Source organism: Mixophyes fleayi, chromosome 5 (assembly GCF_038048845.1).
Source record: "Mixophyes fleayi isolate aMixFle1 chromosome 5, aMixFle1.hap1, whole genome shotgun sequence".
Taxonomy (NCBI): domain Eukaryota; kingdom Metazoa; phylum Chordata; class Amphibia; order Anura; family Limnodynastidae; genus Mixophyes; species Mixophyes fleayi.
The window spans coordinates 211348406-211372915 of NC_134406.1; the positions used below are offsets into that span (position 1 = coordinate 211348406).

The following is a 24510-nucleotide window of genomic DNA, read 5'->3' on the forward strand; positions in this document are numbered from 1 at the left end:
TTAACTATAGTAAATCTGTGGCTTTGAACATTAAGACTCCAGCTTCAGTGGTAGAGGGGCTGAAACTGGCCTTTCCTTTCATTTGGCACCCTTCCCAATTAAAATACCTGGGGGTGATAATTCCTAGTGACCTCACATGTCTTTATGACCTCAATTTCAGACCACTTCTGAGCAGGATCCGAGCAGACTTGAGGGAATGGCAGAGTAAGAACTTTACTTGGATAGGTCGGGTCAATATAATCAAAATGAATGTCCTTAGCCGTCTCCTATATCTCATTCAGACCTTACCGATTCATGTGCCAGACTCATGGTTTCAGGGCATCCAACGAACGGTACGCGATTTTGTATGGTGTGGGAGACGCCCTAGATTTAAGCATGAAATACTATTTAGACGTAGACACTTGAGAGGCCTGCAACTTCCGCACTTTTCCTCTTACTATGATGCAGCAATATTGGTTAGAATAATGGAGATGTCTGGTCGGGTTGGGTCGAAACAATGGGTGGAAATTGAGTCATTCTCTTTGAAATTCCCTGCTGACACATTGCTCTGGTTATCCAGCATTCCTAAGATCGCGTATCCTACTTTAGGTGCCACGTTAGCTAAATGGTCTAGGCTTAGAACCCTCTCATGTATCTCCTCTCCAATTTCCCCATTAACCACATTATTTAATAACCCAATGTTCCCTCCGGGGATTACCCCGCTAGCTTTCAAACAGTGGTCTCAAGCAGGGATCCATCGTGTCGGCCAGTTGGTGGGTGCTACGGGGGTTCTCTCATTTACAGAGATCCAATCCAAATGGGATTTGCCTAATGCAGAGATCTGGAGATATTTACAGATTAAATACCTTTTGTGACAGGGCCTCCCAAAACAACACACTTCTAGGAGTTTAACGGTGTTCGAATCTTTGTGTTTCAGGTCACCATGTCCCTCACATTCCCTTTCAATTATATATAAGCTTTTGGTAGAACATCTTTTCGTATCCTCTCCGAAATTTACCATAGAGTGGGAGAGAGATTTAAGAGTTGAGTTACAAGAGGCAGACTGGTCTAAAATCTTACAGGCAGCGCACGCGTGTTCTCATAATGTTTCAATCCTAGAAACTCACTATAAGGTAATTACCAGGTGGTATAGATGCCCGGCTCATGTGGCGAGGGTCTTCCGCGGGGTGCCCGACACTTGTTGGAGATGCAACCAGGGTTCTGGTTCTCTTTTGCATATCTGGTGGGACTGCCCCGTGTTGCAAACATTTTGGTCCCGGGTGGTAAGCATCACGCGGAAGTTGCTAGGTTAAAACATACCCAACACCCCGGTGTACTGGCTGTTAAATAAAGTTGACATGCCTCTATCATGTTTTAAAAAATCTCTCTTAAAATGTATTATCTCGGCAGCGAACGCAGTAATTCCAGTGAAATGGAGATCAACTACGCCTCCGAGTATTCAGGACTGGTCTAATAGATTGGAACACTATAGGGTCATGGATGAGATGAACCTGTTAACCACAGACTCGTTTGAAATGTATTATGCTATTTGGGTTCCATGGTTAAACCTATTAGACTCTCCAGAATCCCCAATTTCAAATTTGACTGATTGAGTGGTTTTGTTCCCATTTTTTCACCAGAGGGTTGGCTTGGTTGAGTGGACCATTTGGGCTCGTCGTGTGCTCGGCAGATGCATAACCTACTAGGTTGACAGAGCTCTAAACTAAACTGACATTTTTGAATGAGGATTTTGCTTGACCCCCCCCCCCCCCCCAATGTGGTTCCCCCCTTCCCCTTTGTCTGTGTGTTATTGGTTATATGGTTATTAGCAGGTATGTGTATAGTTTGGCATAACTCTTTTACAGGTTTCTGAGTACATTTTGGACTGGTGCCAGGATGTAATTTTTTCAGTGTCAATAACATACCATGCCAATTTGTTGGTTGTGCATTTATAACCTGTATATGTGAGTAAAACCCAATAAAAATTAAATTTAAAAAAAAAAACCAAAAAAAAAAACTGCACTGACATAAAATCGTACAACATTGTGCATGGTAAAAACATCCTACTTCATAAATATCAATATTCTGCCTAAACTGACTGCACATCTGTACCATTTCACACCATTGCTGATGAAGCTTGCAATCTTCAGGTGAAACGCGTTGGCTACTGACTATATACCTCACCGATCACTGATATCATCCCCAGCAGTAAGATAAATCCACATGTTTTTATAGGTATTAAGTCCACAATCTCTCTATTCAGAGCACTACTCGTCCGCCAGCCGGGGGCGAAGTAAACAAAAGCCGCTTGGGATATCAGCACTAGAACAGAACCTCATTGCAACTGTGCGAGCCTTCCGACACATACAGACACCAAGGCTGCCTTCAATATCACCCCCACACACCAGAAAGGGAGGTAAGGATCGTCTGGAATATTTACAAAAGAAGGGGGCGGCTGAGCACCCAGAGAACTGAACCACCAATGTAAGTTGAGATGTACTTCCACCCTAATAACTCATACCCCTTTTTTCTGGACTAGTAATTGAGAAATAGCCAATAGTCATCATGTTGGATTAATACGTTTATGCTTTACAATTGAAAAATTGCTAATATTGACTATTATAACAAGGATCCATATTACTATCATTTTGTCAACAATCGAGCAATAACAAAACCGAATACTATGGATGACTGACTATTATTACACGGATCAACATTACTATTACCTAATAACACTTTATGCTATCAAAGACATATAATTTCTAGCTGTGCTTCCGTAACTTGGATTACCGATTATGGAGTAACTTCTGTAGGTATTCGGATTGTTTCTGGCCCACAGTGTGTGCCCCTCCTTTTTATGTACAAAGAATATATGTATTCTGGCCAATTGTTTCCATATCTTGTTGATTTAAAATTAAGATTTGATTTTACTCATTATGAACTATTTAGACAGAAGTCTAAGACAAACATACACGCATCGCACATTACTATCTTTTCTTTCTTAACGACAAGGAGATTTCTTAATACTTGTTCCTAAATGGCCAAACCATGCCCACGTCTTTCAACCAAACCTATCTTTTTCTGTGTATGAGTGTGGACAGCTATAAATGATATCGGGAAGATTCTGCATTGAATAAACAGATTAATGGGGATGGACTGATATAGATGTTAGCTGAGACAGAAGAAAAGGACAGAATCACATTTCTGGCAGCTCTATTATGAAACAAATATATTGTGAAATCCTGCGGTCAGGGGACACCAGTGTAAAATCAGCTGCAATAGTTGAGGCAAGAGAAGATAAAAGCCAGAATGAACATGTCTGCCTCTTAGATACATAGGGATGTTTGAATTTTAGTATTAGAAGGAAGTTGATTAAACAATATATTTCATTGCTCACACCTGATAGATGGAAATAATACAAACCAATAAAAACACAACACTTTTTAATTCTACTCTTTGATACATGGCAGTTTGCAATGTCAAGAGCACTGATTGGTCAATATTCTTGACACATCACAAGCCACAATGTGTTGAACGAACAGAAACTAAAAAGTCTCCAGCCAGGAGAATCAGCCATAGGACTGAGGAGAATGAGTGTCTTCTGAAGGGCAAGTGTTCCCTGCTATTATATGATCTCTTGGGATGAGGGGTTTATTATAAAACACTTCCGTGGGTGAACATCTCCTTTTATGTAATGTAATTATATAGTTAACAATACATTTTATCGCCATAAAAATTACCAATATATGCAATATTCTGTATATTGCAGTTATTTCTTCAATGTCAATTAACCAATATATGAATAGAGATGTTTATCTATAACAACATTTTACTTAGTCGTGGCATTTCAGAGGTTTTTATTTGTTTTAATAATGAGTTTCCTTACTTTGAAAAGCAAAAACATTTTAAATAGTACTCTCTGTGGGTCATCTCACTATTTGCAAATGCAGCTATTTATTATCACAAAACATATATAAGTGCATATCCAAATTCCTCTTTTGGGAACCACCCAAATGAAATCACTCTGCCCCTACTTTTGTGGGATTAGCTGAAAATGCGCATGGTGGAAAATGTAAAAATGTCACGTTCTGCCTACAATCACTTTAGGAGACCTTCATTCAATTCAACTTTTCCTTTTTACTCCAAGAAATACGGTTCAGTCAAACCTTCTTTATGTGCTAAATTAATCATGGCAGCGAGGGAACATGGAGACTGTCTTTATGTCATAACATACATTTTTTATTACATTGATTAAAGCGTGCCAGCAAATGCGCTCTCCCATATAAAGCATGCATGGAAGGTGTAAAAGGTAACTCAAGACATTTTAGACAGAGGCTTGATGACTACCACCTCGGAGGACATGTAAAAATCAGTACATATGCTGGTAGAACAAAACTCTTTGACCCCTGCTAAACAAAAAAAAAAAAACCTGTAAATACACTCTCTACATCTCTAGAATCTCAATTAACCAGTTTATTAATGTCCGCATTGTATATACATTGTCCCATGCCATTAACACACACAAGCGACAGCCCAAGTGAGTGGGTAGGAAGGTATGCTCCTGATCTCTAAATCACCTGAACACAGTGGGTCTCATTCAGCGTTTATAGCAAATCCAGCTAGAGGGTGCAAATTTGTACCCAGACAAACTATGTTATGATACAAGGGGTGCAAATGCAATTTTTTTGCATGCTGGGAAAATTCATGCTTCTGCATGTAGCACACTATGGGACATATTCAATTGTTTAGTTTCCCCTGCGGCGTTAAAAGTATTACCGTTATTATGGTAATACTAAGCCGGATACTAAGCCGGATTTCAGCTCGCAGCTCCCTGAAATCCAGCGTGTAAAGTACCGTAATAACGGTATGTACGCGCACTATTACCGTAATGACGGTAATAGTGCGCTCGCCGCGTTACTTTAGGCAGTAACGCCAACAATTGAATATTCCCCTATCACTGGGCAGCTTTATTTTAACAGTGAAATTTAAAAATTAGCTAGGACACACTATCCACTCAAATCTAAATCTGTCAGAACATTTTAAATTTGCTCCTTCCACCCTTTCCCCATAACACAAAATAACAAAATAGTGTTGCCAAGACGCAGGTGTCATGAGATTAATGCCAACCAGTGCCCTATCTGTATGGTGTTTGCATATTCTCCCTGTGCTTTGGTGGGTTTTCTCTAGGTACTCCAGTTTCCTCCCACAGTCTAAAAACACATAATGGTAGGTTACTTGGATTCTGAATAATTGGAACCTAGTATGTATGTGCAGGGCCGCCAAGAGGAATTTGGGGCCCCGGTACTATAGCCACCGAAGGGGGAGTGACCACACCAGGTTGGGGGCTCCTTCTACTACACAGGCAGGCCAGGGACCCAGGCAAGCTTGGGCCCCGGTACTTTGCATCTGCCCAAACCACACTCTCGGCGCCTGTGTGTATGTGTGGGTGACTGCAAGCTCCATGCGGCAGGTATATATATGAATGATTATATATTTTATGGAAAGCACCGTGTAATATAAAAAAAATAATTCTGTCTGCCAAATCCTAGATGCCTTGCTGATTGCCTATCATTATCACGATTTTTGTCAATCATTGTAAGTACAACATACCCTTTTATCATGGTAAATAAAATATACCATCTGTGCTTCTCTTTTCCTTTGCAGTCCCTGATACATTCATAAAGAAACTTTCTTAAAGAAGCTGCGGTGGAACATTGGACACATCCATAAACTCTCTCCAACCTATGCGCTTATATTTTTTCTAATGATTGTATATTACCTGTATCCAAGCTCCTCACTGTGTTTTATCATATGGAGAATATAGGACTCTCGACTTGTTCCTGTGAGCCCAGGCAGTAAAAGGATTGTAGGTCTTGTGTTGGCATCAGGGTAAAGTGTATTATCATCATTACTAAACCAGTCCAGTGAAATCTGCCCTCCATCTGCTGTTTCAATAAGCTCACTGTAAGACAATAAACAAAGTATAGCATTTTAATTAGATTTCTGTAAAGAACTTGTAATGATTATAACTACATACATTTTAGCTGGGAGAAAGGCAATGTTGAGTCCCATACAGGGATGGAGCTTTTCTGAGTTTCCCAAGATAGTCCTGGACTTTGCCAATCAAAGACTTTTACTCAAAATGCTTAAAAATCTCCATGCAACTTATGGGCCTGATTTAGTAACGGAAAATTTAGACTTATCTGTGCACACAAAACAGCATCCGTACCTTATGTTAAGATCCGTGCAACTCAAAACACATCCTCAGAAACTGTGCAACTTTAAATCTAGGCTAGAGATATGTCTCACACAAAAATGCTTCCATTATCTCCATCAACATGGAAACTTGCACCAGGCCTATGGGACATGCAAAGATATTCCTCCTTAAAGGTGTATATTAAAGATACGTGTAAGCAAAAATTGGACACATCTTTTAATTTCTTCTTTGACACATCCCTCAGAAAACTGAGCATCTAGAGTTAGCAAAACATAGCTATACATCCCAGATTTAATTGCTAAATTGGAAAGAAGATGTGTGTGATATGTTCTAAAAGGTATTTTATATACATGGTTAATCTGTACTCTTTTTCAGTTAGCATTAGCATGCGTGGTGCATCTCGCTCATATATGTCACTAGCTGATGTGATAATTATCCTATAAGACATCTCTTACAGCTTCACTTTACTCATAAATGATTCATGTGGACGTTCAACAAGAAGACTCATCAACATGCAGTATGCCAATGCAGTCTGTATAATTGTAAGAACACTACTTTCATACTATTGCTGTGTAACTCCAGCAATGTTTCAACTATGCCCTGTATGACTGTGTGATATGATGTTGCATCTATGTAGCGGTGGTGGAAAACAGCTTTAAGATGAATAACATTTTGGGGTTTATTTACTAAACGGCGGGTTTGAAAAGGTGGAGATGTTGCCCATAGCAAGCAATCATATTCTAGATATCATTTATTTAGTACATTCTACAAAATGAAAGCTAGAATCTGATTGGCTGCTATAGGCAACATCTCCACATCCTCAAACTTGCCGTTTAGTAAATCTAGCCCTTTGTCTTTTTTAAAACTATAATCAAACATTATTATCCCACCTCTATTTATCTTGTGCTGAAATGCTTGACAGAGGTTTGCAGCCATTTAGGCAGACTGCAGACTCGTTTTAATGTTTGTAGGTGGATTGTTGTGTATTGCCTGACAGATATCAGCATATTTGCCAAAAAGTAATTTCCAGGGACAGTTTACAGGTGAACAAATGCATCTAAAGACACCAAATGCACTACAATCCCCATCAGCAGACATTTACTGAACTTGGCTATAATGCCTCTTTTCATTTTTAAATACTCTACAACAATACATTGTAATCTCTGGGTTGCTGACTGCCCTGACCTCTGCATTGGATGCTGCCTACTCTGACCCATTATTTGACCACAGTCTGTTCCTGGATTCTGTCTCTCTAGACAACAGTACAGACAAGGAAATGTTCCATCTTTTCAGGCCTGTGGAAGTACCTGTGGTTCTTGTTCTCTTCCCAGTATCATTGATTGATGTCTCCAATATTTCTAGTGCCAGAGCTAGTTCCAGAAAAGCCTCTACTACTGTGTGCATAAAACCTGGGAGAAACCAAGTACTGCTGGGCACCTTTAGCTCTAAGGGAAAGTGGGCTGCTACAGGAGAAGACCATGGCTAGCCTGGATCTAGAGGTTCATTCCAAGAATTTGGTGTCTGGCTTCACACCAATAATACACATTTAATAATATTATCTGTAAAGAGATGCATAATATGTAAGCGCTATGCAAATAGCCGTTAATAAATAATCCCTTTTATTGTCAATGACTAGGCGTAAACATGGTAACTGCAGTGACACCAGGTTTAGCAAATTTATATCTAGGTTATTGGAAAGTGAATCACATCTGGAGTAATAACCTATTTTCTGTATGGAAAAGATATAAAGATGGCCTCCAATTTTTATGGCAGGATGCATATTATGATTTTAATCATGTTCTCACATATTTAAATTCCAATTTCATTAACTTGAGTGTTCACAAATTATTATTCTTTAGAACTGTGAGCTGCAATTTAAAAGAGGTGGAGGGGCGCACGTGCGGCTCACGCTTTTAAAGGGGCCGCATAGAGGAAGGAGGGAGAGTACAGTACACTACCTAATCCTCCAGGTATGCCACGTGACCTCATTGTACTTTGCAGAGGAGGCCGCGTGACGCATAAGTCTGCTGCGCCGTTCTGATAAGATCCGAAGCAGCTGGCTGGTGGGCTGCAGCTGAAAGCTTGGGGGTAATAGGACGCCTGTTGCCCACCACTGCTTTAAATCATTAAAGGGGGTGTGGCCATGACACACTGGAGCATGGAGATGCCGCTAACTCTATGACTGTCCCTTAAAAATACCTGTGTCACGTGTGGAGAGCAGCAGGGAACTGGTCATACCTACCAACATTCTAACCATCAGGACGGCGAGAAAGACCCCTCAAATCAGGATTCTCACACAATTGGGAGATATATAAAAGTAATCCTTCTTTTTTAAACAGTTTTTGCATAGAACAGGTTAAACTGGGGGCTAGGGATTTAAACAGGTGCTCTACACCCTGCAAAAGTGAAACAAATTGGATATATAAACTTGACAAACGTATTCAGAGTGGTTTTAATGACTGATCTATACTGACTATAATGTTTTTCTTGATAAATTATTGTTTATATACATATATAAACTGATTAAAGAATAATAATAATTGTCTATATACCTACTTTCTTACACTTTTTATTCTTGTTATTTATGACATTGTAATTCCAACATGATAGTATTAAGACATACAGGTGTAACCTACAAAACAATATAAATAATTTAAAACTCACTAGTAAATGTTTGACAGTAAACCACGCTACCTATAACTAGCATAAAAAGTGAGGGCCCAAAATCCAGGTTGCGGTCAGTTGGGAGACACTCGCCCTTGGATTGGCTCGTTAATCGTTCATTCACCAGTTATTGCTGGAAGGAAAAGTTTGAACCTCATTGTTGCTGACACTTTTGTGTTAATAGCAGCTAACTTGTGGTCTGCAGCTGAGCCCCACTGAGCGATATTCATATTTACCATACACCAAGAGCTAACATAGATCATTTGAATAAGACCTATATATGGTGTTATCTATGTATATAGAAAAAGCTTCAAATGTTTGGTTTTCCACACATCTATAAATAATAAAATTCCACTTACTTTTTCCATTACTGTTCTTTATGCCTTAGCTAAAACATTTTTTTTTAAAAAAGTAACTACAGATGTCATTATTAAAACACGTTCCTTACTAATACATTTATTGCTCGTCCGCCACCACCCACAATGATTCCACCCTCTGTACTCTGGGTAGATCTGAAATGTGTTTGACCTTTTCCCTATATTTAAACAGAAGTGGGAAATTAGAAGAATTGAATGGATGATGCAAATGGGGAGAAATATGTACCGTCAATGTGCATTGTGTTATTTATGTTGAGATGTCAACCAGTGTGAATATTAACCCTGCACCTGGCCAAGTGATCTCTGTACAGTTGTGCTGCATCTTGTGTTGATGTGCAGGTGGTGGAAAGCTGGGCACTACACACTGAAAGATACACACAGAGAAACGAACAGATGCTGACACACAGAGAAAAGCACAGATGCTGACACACAATAAAGCACACAGATGCTGACACAATACAGCTCAAGACACGCACACAGAGTGAAATGCACATTCACAGAGTTTACAGACATGCAATCATGTTATTGCTATCTTAGTCCTGCTAAAAATCATTAATAGCATTTGACAAGTTAACTTAAAGATTAAGGTGCTCATGCCGAGTTTGATGAAATTGCATCCAAATTCACAGACATTAAAAAAGTAATTGTGTGTGTGTGTGCAAATTTTGCACCAGTAGCATATTCACCAGGTTTATGTCAGATATACATAAGACAAATGTACACACGATTTTTTAAACAATTGTTTTGATAGAGAACTACACATTCGATATCAACTTGGAATACAATTTTAAAAAAAACTCAGCTACAGCGGGTAGAACTCTCCTTCTAGTCTAGGATTAAAAAACAAATCTTGCTAAAACATACCCACAAAATTACACTATACACTAGAGGGGTAAATGTATGATGCATGGGTTTGTGCAAGTCGCCGGAATTCGACGACTTTGCAGGGGAAATTTAAAACGGCGATGGCTTTTAAAGGCAAACTTAAATTTAAAAGCCATCCTCGCTTTAAATTTCCCCTGCAAAGTTGCTGATTTCCGGCAACTTGCACAAACCCATGCTTCATACATTTACCCCTAGGAATGAAAAAAGCTCCTATCAGCTTTAATAGCAATTCCACAATCAGTCAATTACATCAAAGTGATTTGCACCCGCAATTGATTGGCTTTGACAGGAGTAAATGCATATCTATGCGAGTCTGCATCTGTCTGCAATTACGCGAACATGCCCGTACTGTACTCAGTCTACGATAAACTGCCCCTTCCCTTCCCCGCCTCTCCAGCTACAAGCGGGCGCAAGTGAAATTTGTATACACACGTATGGCCTGTTTTGTAGGCAGGTGCAGAGCCAATTTGCATCCAACTCAACATCAACCCCTAAATGTTACATTTTTGTAAATATCCCATGAGTCTGCTCTACTTGTAAATATTTCTACAGTACTATGGTGTTAGTGTTATGTTTCTGGTGTGAACTCCCATGAACTCAGGAGTTGGGAGAATTCCTGATAAAACAAAATTATTATTATACTTAAACATTTATGTGTGCAGCAGTATTGTAGTAAAGGTGGCCCTTGTATATAGGTGACGCTGTAGTTGGCTTTTTCGATACTGGTGAGATTGGTGTTGGTTTGTTTGCTGGTAACAATTTATTTGCATGAAGAACTTGTCCACACTGTTGTTTTACCCAAAACTATTATGTGTTTCTGAAAACTTAGATTTCAAAACCAGAGGCAAGCTGTGGATTAAACAGTGATGTTCCTTCCTTTCCGCTCCCTTTTTAAGGTATATCAACTTTGTGGCTGAAGGACCACCATATGCTGCCAGTCTGTAGCCCTTCCCACAGAAGGAACAGACTCTGCCTTGTTACCCTAACTACCACCCAATTTATATTCTTAAAACTGACACAACATATAATGCAAGTATTCTAGCTAATAGATTAAAAAGACTCTTTCACACCTTGAAATACTCATACCAAGTGGGCTTTGTACCAAAAAGAGAGTAGGGATAATTTAATATGAGCTTCAAACATTATCCACTGTACAAAACATTGTGGTGAACCTCCTATAAGTCTCTCCATTGAAAAATCCACTTTAAAATCCATGGGTTTAGACCTTTACCTTGGATCAAAGCTCTTTCCTCTACTTGTACTGATATAGTAAATATTAATGTCACACTTTTGCAGCCCTTCTACACTGACAAAGGAACAAGGCAAGATTGCTCTATCCACATTATTATTTCTCCCTATGGAAGCTCTTCTCAGGGTGATGAGAGCAAACCCAACCATAACATGGAAGTTGGTGTACAAAGTCACATGCTAGCCACCTTTACATACAAGGTCCCCCATGTATTGAGGGACCTTGGCACCTCCATATCTCTGGGTGTTTTTTTTTTTTTTATTATCAAGCCTAGGATTAGTCTACTGAACCTTCTGAGCTTCCGGTACATATTTGGTTGGCTCTCAAACTTTAAAGTTAACTTAAATAAACCTAAGATGTGTAATACCTAGAACCAAATGAGGCATACTCCATCCAGACAAGCTTTCCATTTAAATGGCAAGCAAGATCATGAAGTATTTAGCTATATACTTAACGCTTTGGTTGGCAGACTTCCCGTAATTTACCCACTTTAGTTATTTATTAGGGGTCTCCAATGACCTTAAGTGGAACCTAAATAGTTGTACCTGGCTGGGCGGGTGAGTATTATTAAAATTAATATCTTGCTGAAGCTCCAATTTCTCTCCTACCTGCATGTTGTAATACCCTACAGAAGCTTGTTAACCACTTTTTGAGAGGAAAACAATACAGATTGGCATTCAAGACATGAAGATAATCTAAATTGACTTGGGTGTCTAATTTAAAGGACTATAATATTGTAGCTGTTATTACAAGGACTGTTGACTGGGTTGACAATGGTAAACAAAAGGGGTAGGTGGAATTGGAGAATAACTTTACTGATGAGCAAAAGCTTAATTATCATCAATAATTTCACTTCTCAAGATGTTCCTAGCTTGCCACATTTAGCTTTCCCAAGGAATTTGCACTGGTAGTCTCACATATTTTGTGTTCATACCCAATTATTCAACATTTCTGGATAAAGGTATTGTAGATAGGCAACCGGTGCTATGAAATACCTGCAGATTCTATTGCACAACTCAGTTTACACATATAAACGTTCCCTGGCTCCTCATCAGCTACACGCAGTTAGAAGTCTTTTTTCAAGGCATTGAAAGAAAAGGCAGTTCAGTAACCAGGTGCAAACGCAGGATTTGCAGAGGGGGTTTTCCACACCACCAATGGGCGTGTGGCTATAATATTAGACAGTGCTTGGTTGCTCTCCAACTCTTCCTATCCCTATAATATACATGGGCAATGCTGCATGCAGTACTATTAGGTGCACACAGCTCTCCCTTTTCAAGCAGAGTTGTGTGAAGTGGGGGCAGGGACCAGCCACCTCAATTATACAGTGCCACAAGCTTGGAGGGGGGGTTTTGGGAACTGGAAACCCCCCCCCCCCTTTGCCTATGGTAACGGTATGGCTGCTGAAAGTCAATGGGGATATGTAAGCCAAACTCATACTGTTAAGGCTACTTATGATAAGTTTTATAGGATGTGGGCTATTTGGCTTCATTTTCACTTTAATTGTAAGGAGCCAAGATCTCTTAGTGACCACTATAGGAGTCCAGATTGAAAGCATGAGGGCATACATATTTGTGATTAATACATGAGTGGGGAAGTTATGGTGTTTACTAGATGATTATTATTATTATTATTATCATTTATTTGTTAGGCGCCACAAGGTTTCTGCAGCGCCGTACATATTACAAACAGGAGACCATACAGAGTGACATAGTACAGAGCAATAAACACAAAGTACCAATACTTCAGAACTCCGGGCAGACATATGAGCGAAGATGGAGTAAAGGAACAGGTATGGAGACAGGAGAGGAGAGGAGAGGGGCCCTGCTCATACGAGCTCACATCCTAAGGGAGGGTGGACAAACAGGCACAGGAGGGAGCCATTAAAGTAAGGGAGAGAAAGGCGGGGCTGGTGGAGAGAGGGGAGAACGAGAGAAGGATGTTTGTGAAGGTGCAACAAGGTAAGGGTTAAGTGGATTGTTGGTAGGCTTTGAGGAACAGGTGAGTTTTGAGTGCCCGTTTGAAGGAGCACAGACTGGGTGAGAGACGGATGGAGCGAGGGAGGTCGTTCCAGTGGAGGGGAGCAGCTCGGGAGCAGTCTTGGATTCTGGAGTGGGAAGAAGTGATCAGAGTGGAGGAGAGGCGATGGTCATTGGCCGAGCGCAGGGAGCGGGCAGGGGTGTGAATGGTGAGGAGGTTGGAGATATAGGGGGCAGTAGACTGGGAGAGGGCTTTGTAAGTGGTGGTGAGGAGCTTGAAAAGGATCCTGTAGGGGAAGGGGAGCCAGTGTAAGGCAAGGCAGAGAGGGGAGGCGGAGGAGGAGCGGCGTGAGAGAAAGATGAGTCGGGCAGCCGCATTGAGAACAGAGCGAAGGGGGGCGAGGTGGGAGAGGGGGAGGCCAGTAAGGAAAAGGTTGCAGTAGTCGAGGCGGGAGATGATGAGAGCGTGTATGATGGTTTTGGTGACATCTTGTGAGAGGAAGGGCCGGATGCGGGCAATGTTACGCAGCTGGAAGCGGCAGGTTTGGGCTAGAGATTGGATGTGGGGGACAAAGGAGAGAGAGGAGTCAAGGGTGACACCCAGGCAACGGAGCTGGGTGACAGAGGAGATGGTTGAATTATTAACCACGACAGAGAGGTTGTGGTGAGAGGGGAGCCTGGGGGGAGGGAAGACAATTAGTTCAGTTTTAGAGATATTAATTTTGAGAAAGCGCGAGGACATCCAGGAGGAGATGGCAGAGAGGCAGTCAGATACACGAGAGAGGAGAGTGGGAGAGAGATCAGGAGAAGATACGTAGAGCTGAATGTCGTCAGCATAGAGGTGATACTGAAGACCGTAGGAGGAGATGAGAGTCCCGAGTGAGGAAGTGTAGAGCGAGAATAGTAGGGGCCGAGAACAGAGCCCTGGGGGACTCCAACCGGGAGAGGGGAGGGGGTGGAGGCAGAGCCAGATGTGGAGACAGAAGGTGCGGTTGGCGAGATAAGAGCAGAACCAGGCGTGGACAGAACCAGAGAGGCCAAGAGAGAGAGGAGTTTCCAGAAGGAGGGGGTGATCCACAGTGTCAAAGGCCGCAGAGAGGTCGAGGAGGATGAGTATGGAGAAGTGACCCCTGGATTTGGCTGAGAGGAGGTCGTTGGTGACTTTGGCCAGGGCGGTTTCGGTAGAGTGGAGGGGGCGGTAGCCAGATTGGAGAGGGTCGAGGAGGGAATTGTCTGAGAGGTAATTGGTGAGACGACAGCAGACTATCCGCTCAAGTAATTTGGAGGCGTAGGGAGAAGTGAGATGGGGCGATAGTTGGCGAGGGAGGTGGGGTCAAGATTGGGTTTTTTGAGGATAGGAGATGAGAGCATGTTTGAATGAGGAGGGTACAACACCTGAGGCGAGTGATATGTTGAGCAGGTGTGCAAGGTAGGAGCAGGCAGTAGGAGAGAGAGAGCGAAGGAGGTTAGAGGGGATGGGATCAAGCGGACAGGTGGAGGGTGGAGAGGAAAGAATAAGGGAGCGAACTTCATTGCCAGATGTGGGGTGGAAGGAGCACCAGAGTTGCGTGTTGGATGGGGGTGGAGCAATAAGGGCAGGGGGAGAGGGGGAGGAAATAGAGATGTTAAGTCTGATGGCCTCAATTTCGGAAGAGAAAAAAGTGGCGAAGTCAGCAGCGGTGAGGGAAAGTGGGACTGGAGGAGGGGGGGGAGAAAGGAGGGAGTTGAAGGTTGCGAAGAGGCGGCGGGGATTAGAGGACTGAGAAGAGATGAGGGATTTAAAGAAGGTTTGTTTAGCAAGGGAGAAGGCAGAGCAGAAAGAGGAGAGGATGAATTTGAAGTGAAGGAAGTCAGCGAGGGAGCGAGATTTCCTCCAGAGGCGTTCGGCAGTGCGGGAGCACTTTTGGAGGAAGCGAGTGAGTTTGGAGTGCCACGGTTGAGGAATAAGGCGGCGGCGGCGGATAGGAGCGGCGGGGGCGACAGCATCCAGGGCAGTAGTGAGTGAATGGTTGTAGAGAGAGGACGCTTGGTCTGGACAGGCCAGGGAAGGGAAGGGAGGGGAGAGAGGAGAGAATCAAGAGAGGAGGAGAAAGAGGTAAGGTCAATCGCTTCAAGGTTGCGTCTGGTGAGGGTGACTTTCGGCGGGGGGGGGAGCAGTGGAGGAGGACAGAGTAAAGGAGAGGAGATGGTGGTCCGAGAGTGGGAAGGGAGAGTTTGAGAAATCAGAGAGATCGCAGAGGTGACAGAAGACTAGGTCAAGGGAGTGGCCAAGACAGTGGGTGGGAGAGGAGGTCCATTGGGTGAGGCCAAGGGAGGTGGAGAGGGTGAGAAGTTTGATGGTGGCAGGGTCAGAGCAGTTATCAATAGGGATGTTGAAGTCGCCGAGTATGATGGAAGGAAGGTCAGAGTAAAGGTAGTGGGGGAGCCAGGCAGCAAAGTTATCCAGGAAAAGGGAGGTAGGGCCAGGGGGACGATAGATGACGGAGACACGGAGGTGGATAGGAGAGAAGAGACGGATGGAGTGAACTTCAAAGGAGGAGAAAGAGAGGGAAGGTACGGTGGGAATGACCCGGTAAGTGCAGCAGGGGGATAGGAGGAGGCCCACTCCGCCTCCTGGACGCTCGTCCGGTCTGGTGGAGTCGGTGAAGGAGAGGCCCCCATAGGAGAGGGCAGCAGGTGAGGGTGTGTCAGAGGGAGTGAGCCAGGTTTCAGTGATGGCAAGAAGGTTGAGAGAGTTAGAGATGAAGAGGTCATGGATGGAGGTCAGTTTGTTACGAATGGACCTAGAGTTCCAGAGGGCACATGAGAAGGGGAGGGAAGGACGAGGGGAGATGCGGATTAAGTTGTCGGAGCGAGGGGGGGGGGGGTGAGAGTTGGACCAGTGGGAGGGAGTGGGGGAGGTTATTGGAGCACGGGGAAGAGATGGGACCATGAGAGGAGGACCAGTAAGGGTGACTCGGGGAGAGGATGGGAATGGGAAACAAGCGGGGCGGCATAGTGAGAGATGTGGGGCAGGATGAGTGGAGATGTATTGTTATTCAATAAATAGATCCATAATTATTAGGGAGAACTACAATAGAAGTGATTTCTTGATCATGACATGAAAACAGGTGAATTGATCAATGGAAAAGTTAAAATGTATTGGGTGATTGTTGTACTAATGCAAATACATGGCTGATTATAAGTGCATTATGAATTTGATATCACGAGAAATGGTGTAATACCTGACCTCTGAGCCTATGGGCCTGATGCTGAGTTGGACGCATGTTGGGTGTAATTACACTGACTCAACAAAGTGACTCTTACAAACAGCATATTTACGTCCAAATGCTGAGTCACACATGTTACAAGTTGTGTCTAGCTTGCACCTGTAGCATGTGTGGCAGGCTTACGTCAAGCACACATAAACCCACATATGCATACACAGCCAGGTAATATGCACGAGGGAAGCTTGTTAACATTTGTTTCGATAGCGAAAATCACATTTGCTGTTCTATTTGCTCTATTGTAAAAAGCATAATATTCTTTCTCTCGTAAAAATAAAATAGCAATAAAAATTATTTTTAAAATACACACAAAAGCCTATAATATACGCATGATTAATGTCGAAAACACCTATTGGCTTGCAATTAGCAATTAGCCAATCAGAAGCCGCTAGCTAGTGCTGGCGACAGTCAGCAGCATCTGCCCTCTAACAGCTGCAAAAGGTATAGATCATCACAGCCGTATAAGCATCTGCCTCAGATGCATTTGCTTGAAGGTGTCCTTACTGTATTCGGCCTACATTAGACTTCCCTCCTCCATACCATCTCTCCATTCGTAAGGAGGCAGCAGTGTCAGATGCGCGTAACTATGCATGAGCCCATATGCATATGCTCTCTATGCGCGCAAGCACAGTGAAATTTTTTTGCAAATTTACCTTACGTAAACGGCATTCGTCCAGCTCAGCGTCAGGCCCAATGTTCTCCAACTGCAGTACGTGTATACCAAGGGGTATGAGATTCAAGGGCTCATGCTGGGTTAAATGCAGATTACGTTTACGGCGTATAACACGCTTTTTACATCTCTGCAAGCGCACAAACCACTAATTTCGGAACCAGTGCTTTGCGCAGAAGTAATGAAGCGCACTATACGTCAAAAAATGCCATTTGCATTCATTTCAACATGAGCCACTCGCAGTGTTAAGTAGATCTCAAAATACCATTACATTTATTAGCAATAAAACATATATACAACTAATCAGATGGATTATTTTGAAAACACAGAAATGCAGAAGGAGTGGCTAGGTAGAAATGTACTTAGATTAGGGTGTACTGTTGAATATATGAACACACATTAGGGTGTACTTACTATGACATACAGACTTTTAGTGATATATTTGGTAGAAATTTAACATCACAAGGAGGTAAATGTTAAAAAAATTGAGAAAGCCCTACAGCAGTTATACTCACTTGCTGTAATGCACTAGCGGTTTTACAGTAATAAATGGTCTCAGCAATGTCTGGGCTCTGCCCTCCCAGCACCACACGGTAGGATAGTAAGTTTCTGTCACTGCTGGGCAATACTTCTTTAGGAAGCGGCACAAGGATTCCCCGCCGGTCACCAGTTGAGGTTTCTGAGAAGAGAGATGGGGAGAGAAGCCTTAAGATCACCCGATCGGTCAATAGAAGGTGGCCGAATATATGACTGGAGAGGGGTATCCAGATAGTATCTTGTATTTTCGTGGGGGAAAAGACAACTAGTGCAGCCCTTACCTTGGCAATGACACTAAGATAGTAGCAAGCATAAGCTGCACCGAAGCCTAGCACCAAGGACAAGCCCACGCCTGAGCCGAACAGACCCACTCGCACTTGACTCTCCAAATAGAGTGTTAGATCCCTGGTCAGTCCCTGCAAATTGATGCTCCCCAGCATTGTTCCACCTGCTGACACTCTGCAAGCTCTGCAGCCACATGCAAATGACACCGACACCGGCCCCGGGCAGCGGGCGAGGATCAGCAGCACAGGAACCGGTGCAGCACTGGGATGGGGAGATTGTCCTTGCTGCACCCTCATCCAATCATTCACCGGGAAGACGCGAATCTCCACCCCCCCTCAGATGTCTCGACCAATCAGATGGGGCCAGTACTCCCAAGTGTAGGCCATTAATAAACGCCGGCAGCAGATGTGGGCGTCTCGTGCATCCTACATCCTCAGACAAAGCAGCGTCTCCGCGATCTGTCACATTCCGCTGACGGCAGCTGTGTGTCACAGGTGTGTCTGCGCCGTGACTGGGGCAGCAAACGGTCTGCACGGCAAGCTGCTCCGTGCTCCTTTTCCAGTGTGTCTGCGCCGTGACTGGGGCAGCACACGGTCTGCACGGCAAGCTGCTCCGTGCTCCCTTTCCAGTGTGTCTGCGCCGTGACTAGGGCAGCACCCGCTCTGCCCTGCAAGCTGCTCCGTGCTCCCTTTCCAGTGTGTCTGCGCCGTGACTAGGGCAGCACATACTCTGCACAGCAAGCTGCTCCGTGCTCCCTTTCCAGTGTGTCTGCGCCGTGACTAGGGCAGCACATACTCTGCACAGCAAGCTGCTCCGTGCTCCCTTTCCAGTGTGTCTGCGCCGTGACTGGGGCAGCACATACTCTGCACGGCAAGCTGCTCCGTGCTCCCTTTCCAGTGTGTCTGCGCCGTGACCAGGGCAGCACCCGCTCTGCCCTGCAAGCTGCTCCGTGCTCCCTTTCCAGTGTGTCTGCGCCGTGACTGGGGCAGCACCCGCTCTGCCCTGCAAGCTGCTCCGTGCTCCCTTTCCAGTGTGTCTGCGCCGTGACTAGGGCAGCACATACTCTGCACAGCAAGCTGCTCCGTGCTCCCTTTCCAGTGTGTCTGCGCCGTGACTAGGGCAGCACATACTCTGCACGGCAAGCTGCTCCGTGCTCCCTTTCCAGTGTGTCTGCGCCGTGACTAGAGCAGCACCCGCTCTGCCCTGCTTGCTGCTCCGTGCTTCCTCTCCAGTGTGTTTGCGCCGTGACTAGGGCAGCACCTGCCCTGCAAGCTGCTCCGTGCTTCCTTTCCATACAGTGTCCACTGATTGTATTACCTTCTGTCCTTAGTTCTCCTTACAATAATCGCATGTGGCGTCAAGGACAGGACTAAGAGCTGCAACATGTTTGCGTCTCCGCTATACCTCTATTCAATCACTTAGGGCAATCTCAGCCTACAAGATGTATGTAAAAATAGATAGAAACCACAGCGCTGATAAGGATATATGGCAGCCTGTATGTGACTACTCCTATCCACAAAGGAGTAAAAAAAGGTTCAATATGTATGGTATAGTGTCACAACTGACGGCGCTTAATATCATACACAAACTGTTCACAATAATCACAGCTAATACAAAAGTCTTAAATGAAATCAGCTCTCCAAGTCGTGTAATCTCAAATGTGTGACTTTTTTGTAATAATACATTTCATCCGGATCCAAACGGGAAAAATTCCCCTCAGGGAGATGTACTCACCAGAAGTAGGTAGTACATCAGCGTGTATCACTCTCCTACGGACACTCCGTTTATGCCGTGAACTTCTCCACAAACTGTGATCAGGATGACGACCTCTGTTGTAAATCCAATCATCGGACAAGGGCAGAAGGTAGGGGGAGTGGTCACGTCTCCCATTCTTTAATCGATCCACGATCCTCTGTTTTAAAACCGCTGTTTTCTTTTAGTGACCTCAGCAGATGTAATATATATATATCTCTCCCGCAATCACTTGCCTCGGTTCGGGTATATCGAGTCCCCCGAAATACAGATCCACCGAATATGATGTGAAAACGGGGAATACAAGGAAATGCTAATAGTGCATTAACTCTTACATAAAAAGGTTTATTTAATAAAAATGGACATGACATAAAATGTGTAATACAATAAACACTCCTCTCATCCAATGTACCCTTACCAGCACAAGATAGTATATATGCAATATATATGTGTCCTCGGAATCACCGGCAACTCACGGGAACGGCTATATAAGGTAAGGGACATGTACCGTGAACCTCCAGCCAACGCGTTTCGATTCGGTCTGAATCTTTCTCAAGGAGCCTTGAGAAAGATTCAGACCGAATCGAAACGCGTTGGCTGGAGGTTCACGGTACATGTCCCTTACCTTATATAGCCGTTCCCGTGAGTTGCCGGTGATTCCGAGGACACATATATATTGCATATATACTATCTTGTGCTGGTAAGGGTACATTGGATGAGAGGAGTGTTTATTGTATTACACATTTTATGTCATGTCCATTTTTATTAAATAAACCTTTTTATGTAAGAGTTAATGCACTATTAGCATTTCCTTGTATTCCCCGTTTTCACATCATATTCGGTGGATCTGTATTTCGGGGGACTCGATATACCCGAACCGAGGCAAGTGATTGCGGGAGAGATATATATATATATTACATCTGCTGAGGTCACTAAAAGAAAACAGCGGTTTTAAAACAGAGGATCGTGGATCGATTAAAGAACGGGAGACGTGACCACTCCCCCTACCTTCTGCCCTTGTCCGATGATTGGATTTACAACAGAGGTCGTCATCCTGATCACAGTTTGTGGAGAAGTTCACGGCATAAACGGAGTGTCCGTAGGAGAGTGATACACGCTGATGTACTACCTACTTCTGGTGAGTACATCTCCCTGAGGGGAATTTTTCCCGTTTGGATCCGGATGAAATGTATTATTACAAAAAAGTCACACATTTGAGATTACACGACTTGGAGAGCTGATTTCATTTAAGACTTTTGTATTAGCTGTGATTATTGTGATCAGCCTACAAGATGTTTTTTGGTTTTTTTAAGAACACTTAATTTGTGCTCCTTATTTCTGTATTTGTAGTCCGTTCCTTATCCTGCGTTCAGCACTGCAGCATTTTATTGGTCAGTTGTTATGATCACTGAAAACCAGTGGTTTACGTTTGGAACTCCGGTACAGCGCCCCAATAGTCCAAACTGTCACATAGAGGTTTCCATACAAGGATACAAGATTAAGGCTGTTTGGGGGGGGGGGCAGGGGCAGGGCATTGAAAAAATATTCTGAACATACTACACTATTATAACCCTTGATCTAAGTTAACAATAGTGCACAATTGATGATCTAACTGATAGTGCCCCCTTGATGATCTTAATAATAGTGCCACATTGATAGTTGTGATTAATAATATTGCCCCCTTAATGGTTGGAATTAATAATAGTGCTACATTGAGGATCATAATAATAGTGCCCCATTGATGAAACTAATTAATAGTAGTGCGTATTAATAATAATGCTCCCTTGATTATCTAAATTAATAATAGTGCCCATTGATGATCTTGGTTAATAATAGTGTCCCTTGCTATTAATAATAGTGCCCTTTTGCTTAACATAATTAATAATAGTGCCCCCTTCATCGTATTTAATAATAGATTTCCTTGATGATCTTAATTAATAATAATGTTTTTAAAAAAACATACCTATAAGTCATTTATAGAGACAGTAGTGCAGTACAAAAACTGCACATTTCTTAGGTCATTGCATCTAATTTTGCATATGAAGATAGCATCAGTGTTTTCTCCCCCAGTTCTTTACATACCTAAGCCCCAGGAGGTGGTGCCGCTCTGCTCTTCTTCACTGGAGTCGTGAAGTCATGATGTCACACTGGCGATGCTTGAGGCAGTCGAGGATGGAGAAAAGCTGTGTATTCAGGGGCGGATTGGTTATAGGCCTTACCGGGAAAGTCAGCTTTGTACTAATCCTATCTCCTTTTATGTTGGCCCTGCCTACAGTTGATTTGGTTCCGCCCACAGGAGGCCACTTCCAGAATTTTTTCCAGGGCCACTTTATGTTCCCAATCTGCACCTGTGTGTATTGGTTGCATCCAGCAGGTGCAGTTAAGCGCATTGCTCTGCTGCTGAAGTGCGGGATCTTCTTGTGCGTCCTGTATACCAATGCACCCTGTATATTGAAACCCGGGGACAGCCAGTTATGGCTGTGTGTCCACCCCTGGTCTGAGGGAGGGGCCATGAATCCTTCCTAAGCCCTGGAAAAAAATCTTCATGTGGTTGGGACCAAAACAACTATAGGTGGAGTCAACACAAGGTAGTCAGGGTTTGCACACCATGAGCCCTAGAGACAACTGTGGTAAGTTTGGCCAATGACAGATGGGGATAACAGATATTACGGTGGTACAAGTACCGCCACAATACTAGTAAAATAGACTTCCCCATTCAAAAGCAGAAAAAAGAGCTTATTGATTTATTAAAGAGCGCTTCATCCTTTAATAATTCAATCCCTTAGTGCATACTAATTCTTCAATGAGGAATCCCTGAACAGTAGGGTCCTAAGACTCATTATCATATGTACTAATTGGATTTTGATGAATAAGACCCATAATGTAACAAAAGTTCACTATTCAGACCCTCAGCAAAATATATTAAGATCAGAAAATGCTGCTACCTGCCATCCGTAGGATCAGCTATGTGACATTGACCATGGTTGCACCTCTGTTTGTCTACGTCACTTCTGATCTTCAGCCACCAGCACTGGTTCTCCCTCCCACCTCATAACCTCCAGTAGAGGAGGATGAGGGTGAGGTGTGATGAGGGGAAAAGTGGAAGATGAGGAGGGACAAGCTGTGGTATTAGAGGACAGTAGGTTGTGGGGGCAGTTGGGAGAAAAAGTAGGGAAAACAGATGGAATGAAGGGACAAAGAATGATATACACAAGGGGAGGAAGAGTGGGACCGGCACCCATCATGTGGAGACAGACACACAAACAATTGGGGAAACACATGAAAAGACAGATGGGGTGACTCTGATATACATACAAAAAATTGTACACACAGACGGACACAGGAAGGTGGATAAAGAAAGGCACAGACACACTCATTAGGGAGACGGATGAATACACTCAAGGGGTGAGGGGAGAGGTAGTGGAAGGAGCTAGGTTCTACTGCCCAGCCACAGTGGCCCATGACATGAGAGGTATTATCCCCAAATGCCTTGTCTAACCACACTTAATGCTGCTACCCAAGCTGACTTGGATGATCACATATAAATAAATTATGTAGAATGGGGGCACATTGCTTGAGAACCACTTCTTGTCCAGGGCTGAAGGGGGGCTGCAGAGACAGACATAAACAGTTGATGAGACTAATATGGAGGAGAAAATGGAGATGGGAGTTCAGGTAGGTGGGTTGTCTTGGAGCAGGCGCAGGTCGCATCACTTCTCCAGAGGAAGCTAACAGAGGCTAAATGGCCCGGCCTACCTGGTAACTTAGGCAACGTGCGGTCCAGCCTGCCCTGATATGGCGCTTGTTCCTACCAGTCCGCTGGCCCTGAATATGTAGAAATGTTGAGGTACCTTCATATTGTGGCGTTTAGGATAAACGTTGTGTGCACCGACCGCAGGAATCTGAAAGATCTAGTGATGGTAATGTTAAAAACCTGAAGCGGTTAGGAAGAATATTTTGTGCAGAGTTGCACTGAACAGAAGATTTTCTAGGGTGGCTTATCTTGTCCAGTATGGTTCCAACTGATAACTCTGCACAGAGCCACTTATGTTTGAGCATCTTCAGGCTGATAATCATGGAAGCTGAGGGAGAGAGGCTTATCTCCAAACCCATTGTAAAACCCTGTGGTTCTGCAACGTAGGATGAGGAGAAGATATTTTGTCTTACTTAAGCTTTTACTAGTTTCATTTCCAGAACTCACAGCTTAGAGGTAACACATAAACCAAACAGTATTCTGAAAGCCAAATCTAAAAGTTTACTCTGTAACTGAAAATCATAATTTTAGTAATTGGCCCTTATGTCCAGCACCTTTTTATCAAGCGTTATCATTCCTACTGTTACTGTAATAGTATTTGTATGTTTTAGTTCCTTATTTAAATGACAGGAAACCACATTGTATGTTGCTCTGCGGAAGATGGCTAGAGATAGCTGCTTATTAGTTCTCTTCCACCTTCATGATCTTATTTTCCCATATGTAATACATCTAGAATTAGTGGGGAAATAACCGGTGACACAGTAGTGCTGATGAATGTCACCACACCGAAATGAAGCTGTTTTGATGATCTGCAGGACTTCCATGTCCGCACAACTGCTGTATCCACTGAGCACAACTGTGCTCAATTGTTGGCATCCAGAACTCCTTGTCCGAGT

The 24510-nt window shown here is 43.4% G+C and overlaps 1 protein-coding gene across 2 annotated transcripts in view; it reads right to left on the minus strand.

Annotated features, from left to right (window-relative positions):
* Positions 1-18426, minus strand: part of ABHD3 (abhydrolase domain containing 3, phospholipase) — a 49701-nt gene extending 31275 nt beyond the window's left edge. Inside the window, exons 1-3 of one of the 2 annotated variants that reach the window (XM_075213397.1) lie at positions 18105-18426; positions 17802-17965; positions 5759-5941 (exon numbers count right to left, since the gene is read on the minus strand). In XM_075213397.1, coding sequence (XP_075069498.1) covers positions 5759-5941; positions 17802-17965; positions 18105-18404 — 647 coding nt within the window. In that variant the 5' untranslated portion in view covers positions 18405-18426. The remainder of the gene's footprint in view (positions 1-5758; positions 5942-17801; positions 17966-18104) is intronic. The other variant, XM_075213395.1, reaches the window with a different exon arrangement.
* Positions 18427-24510: the final 6084 nt, after the last annotated feature.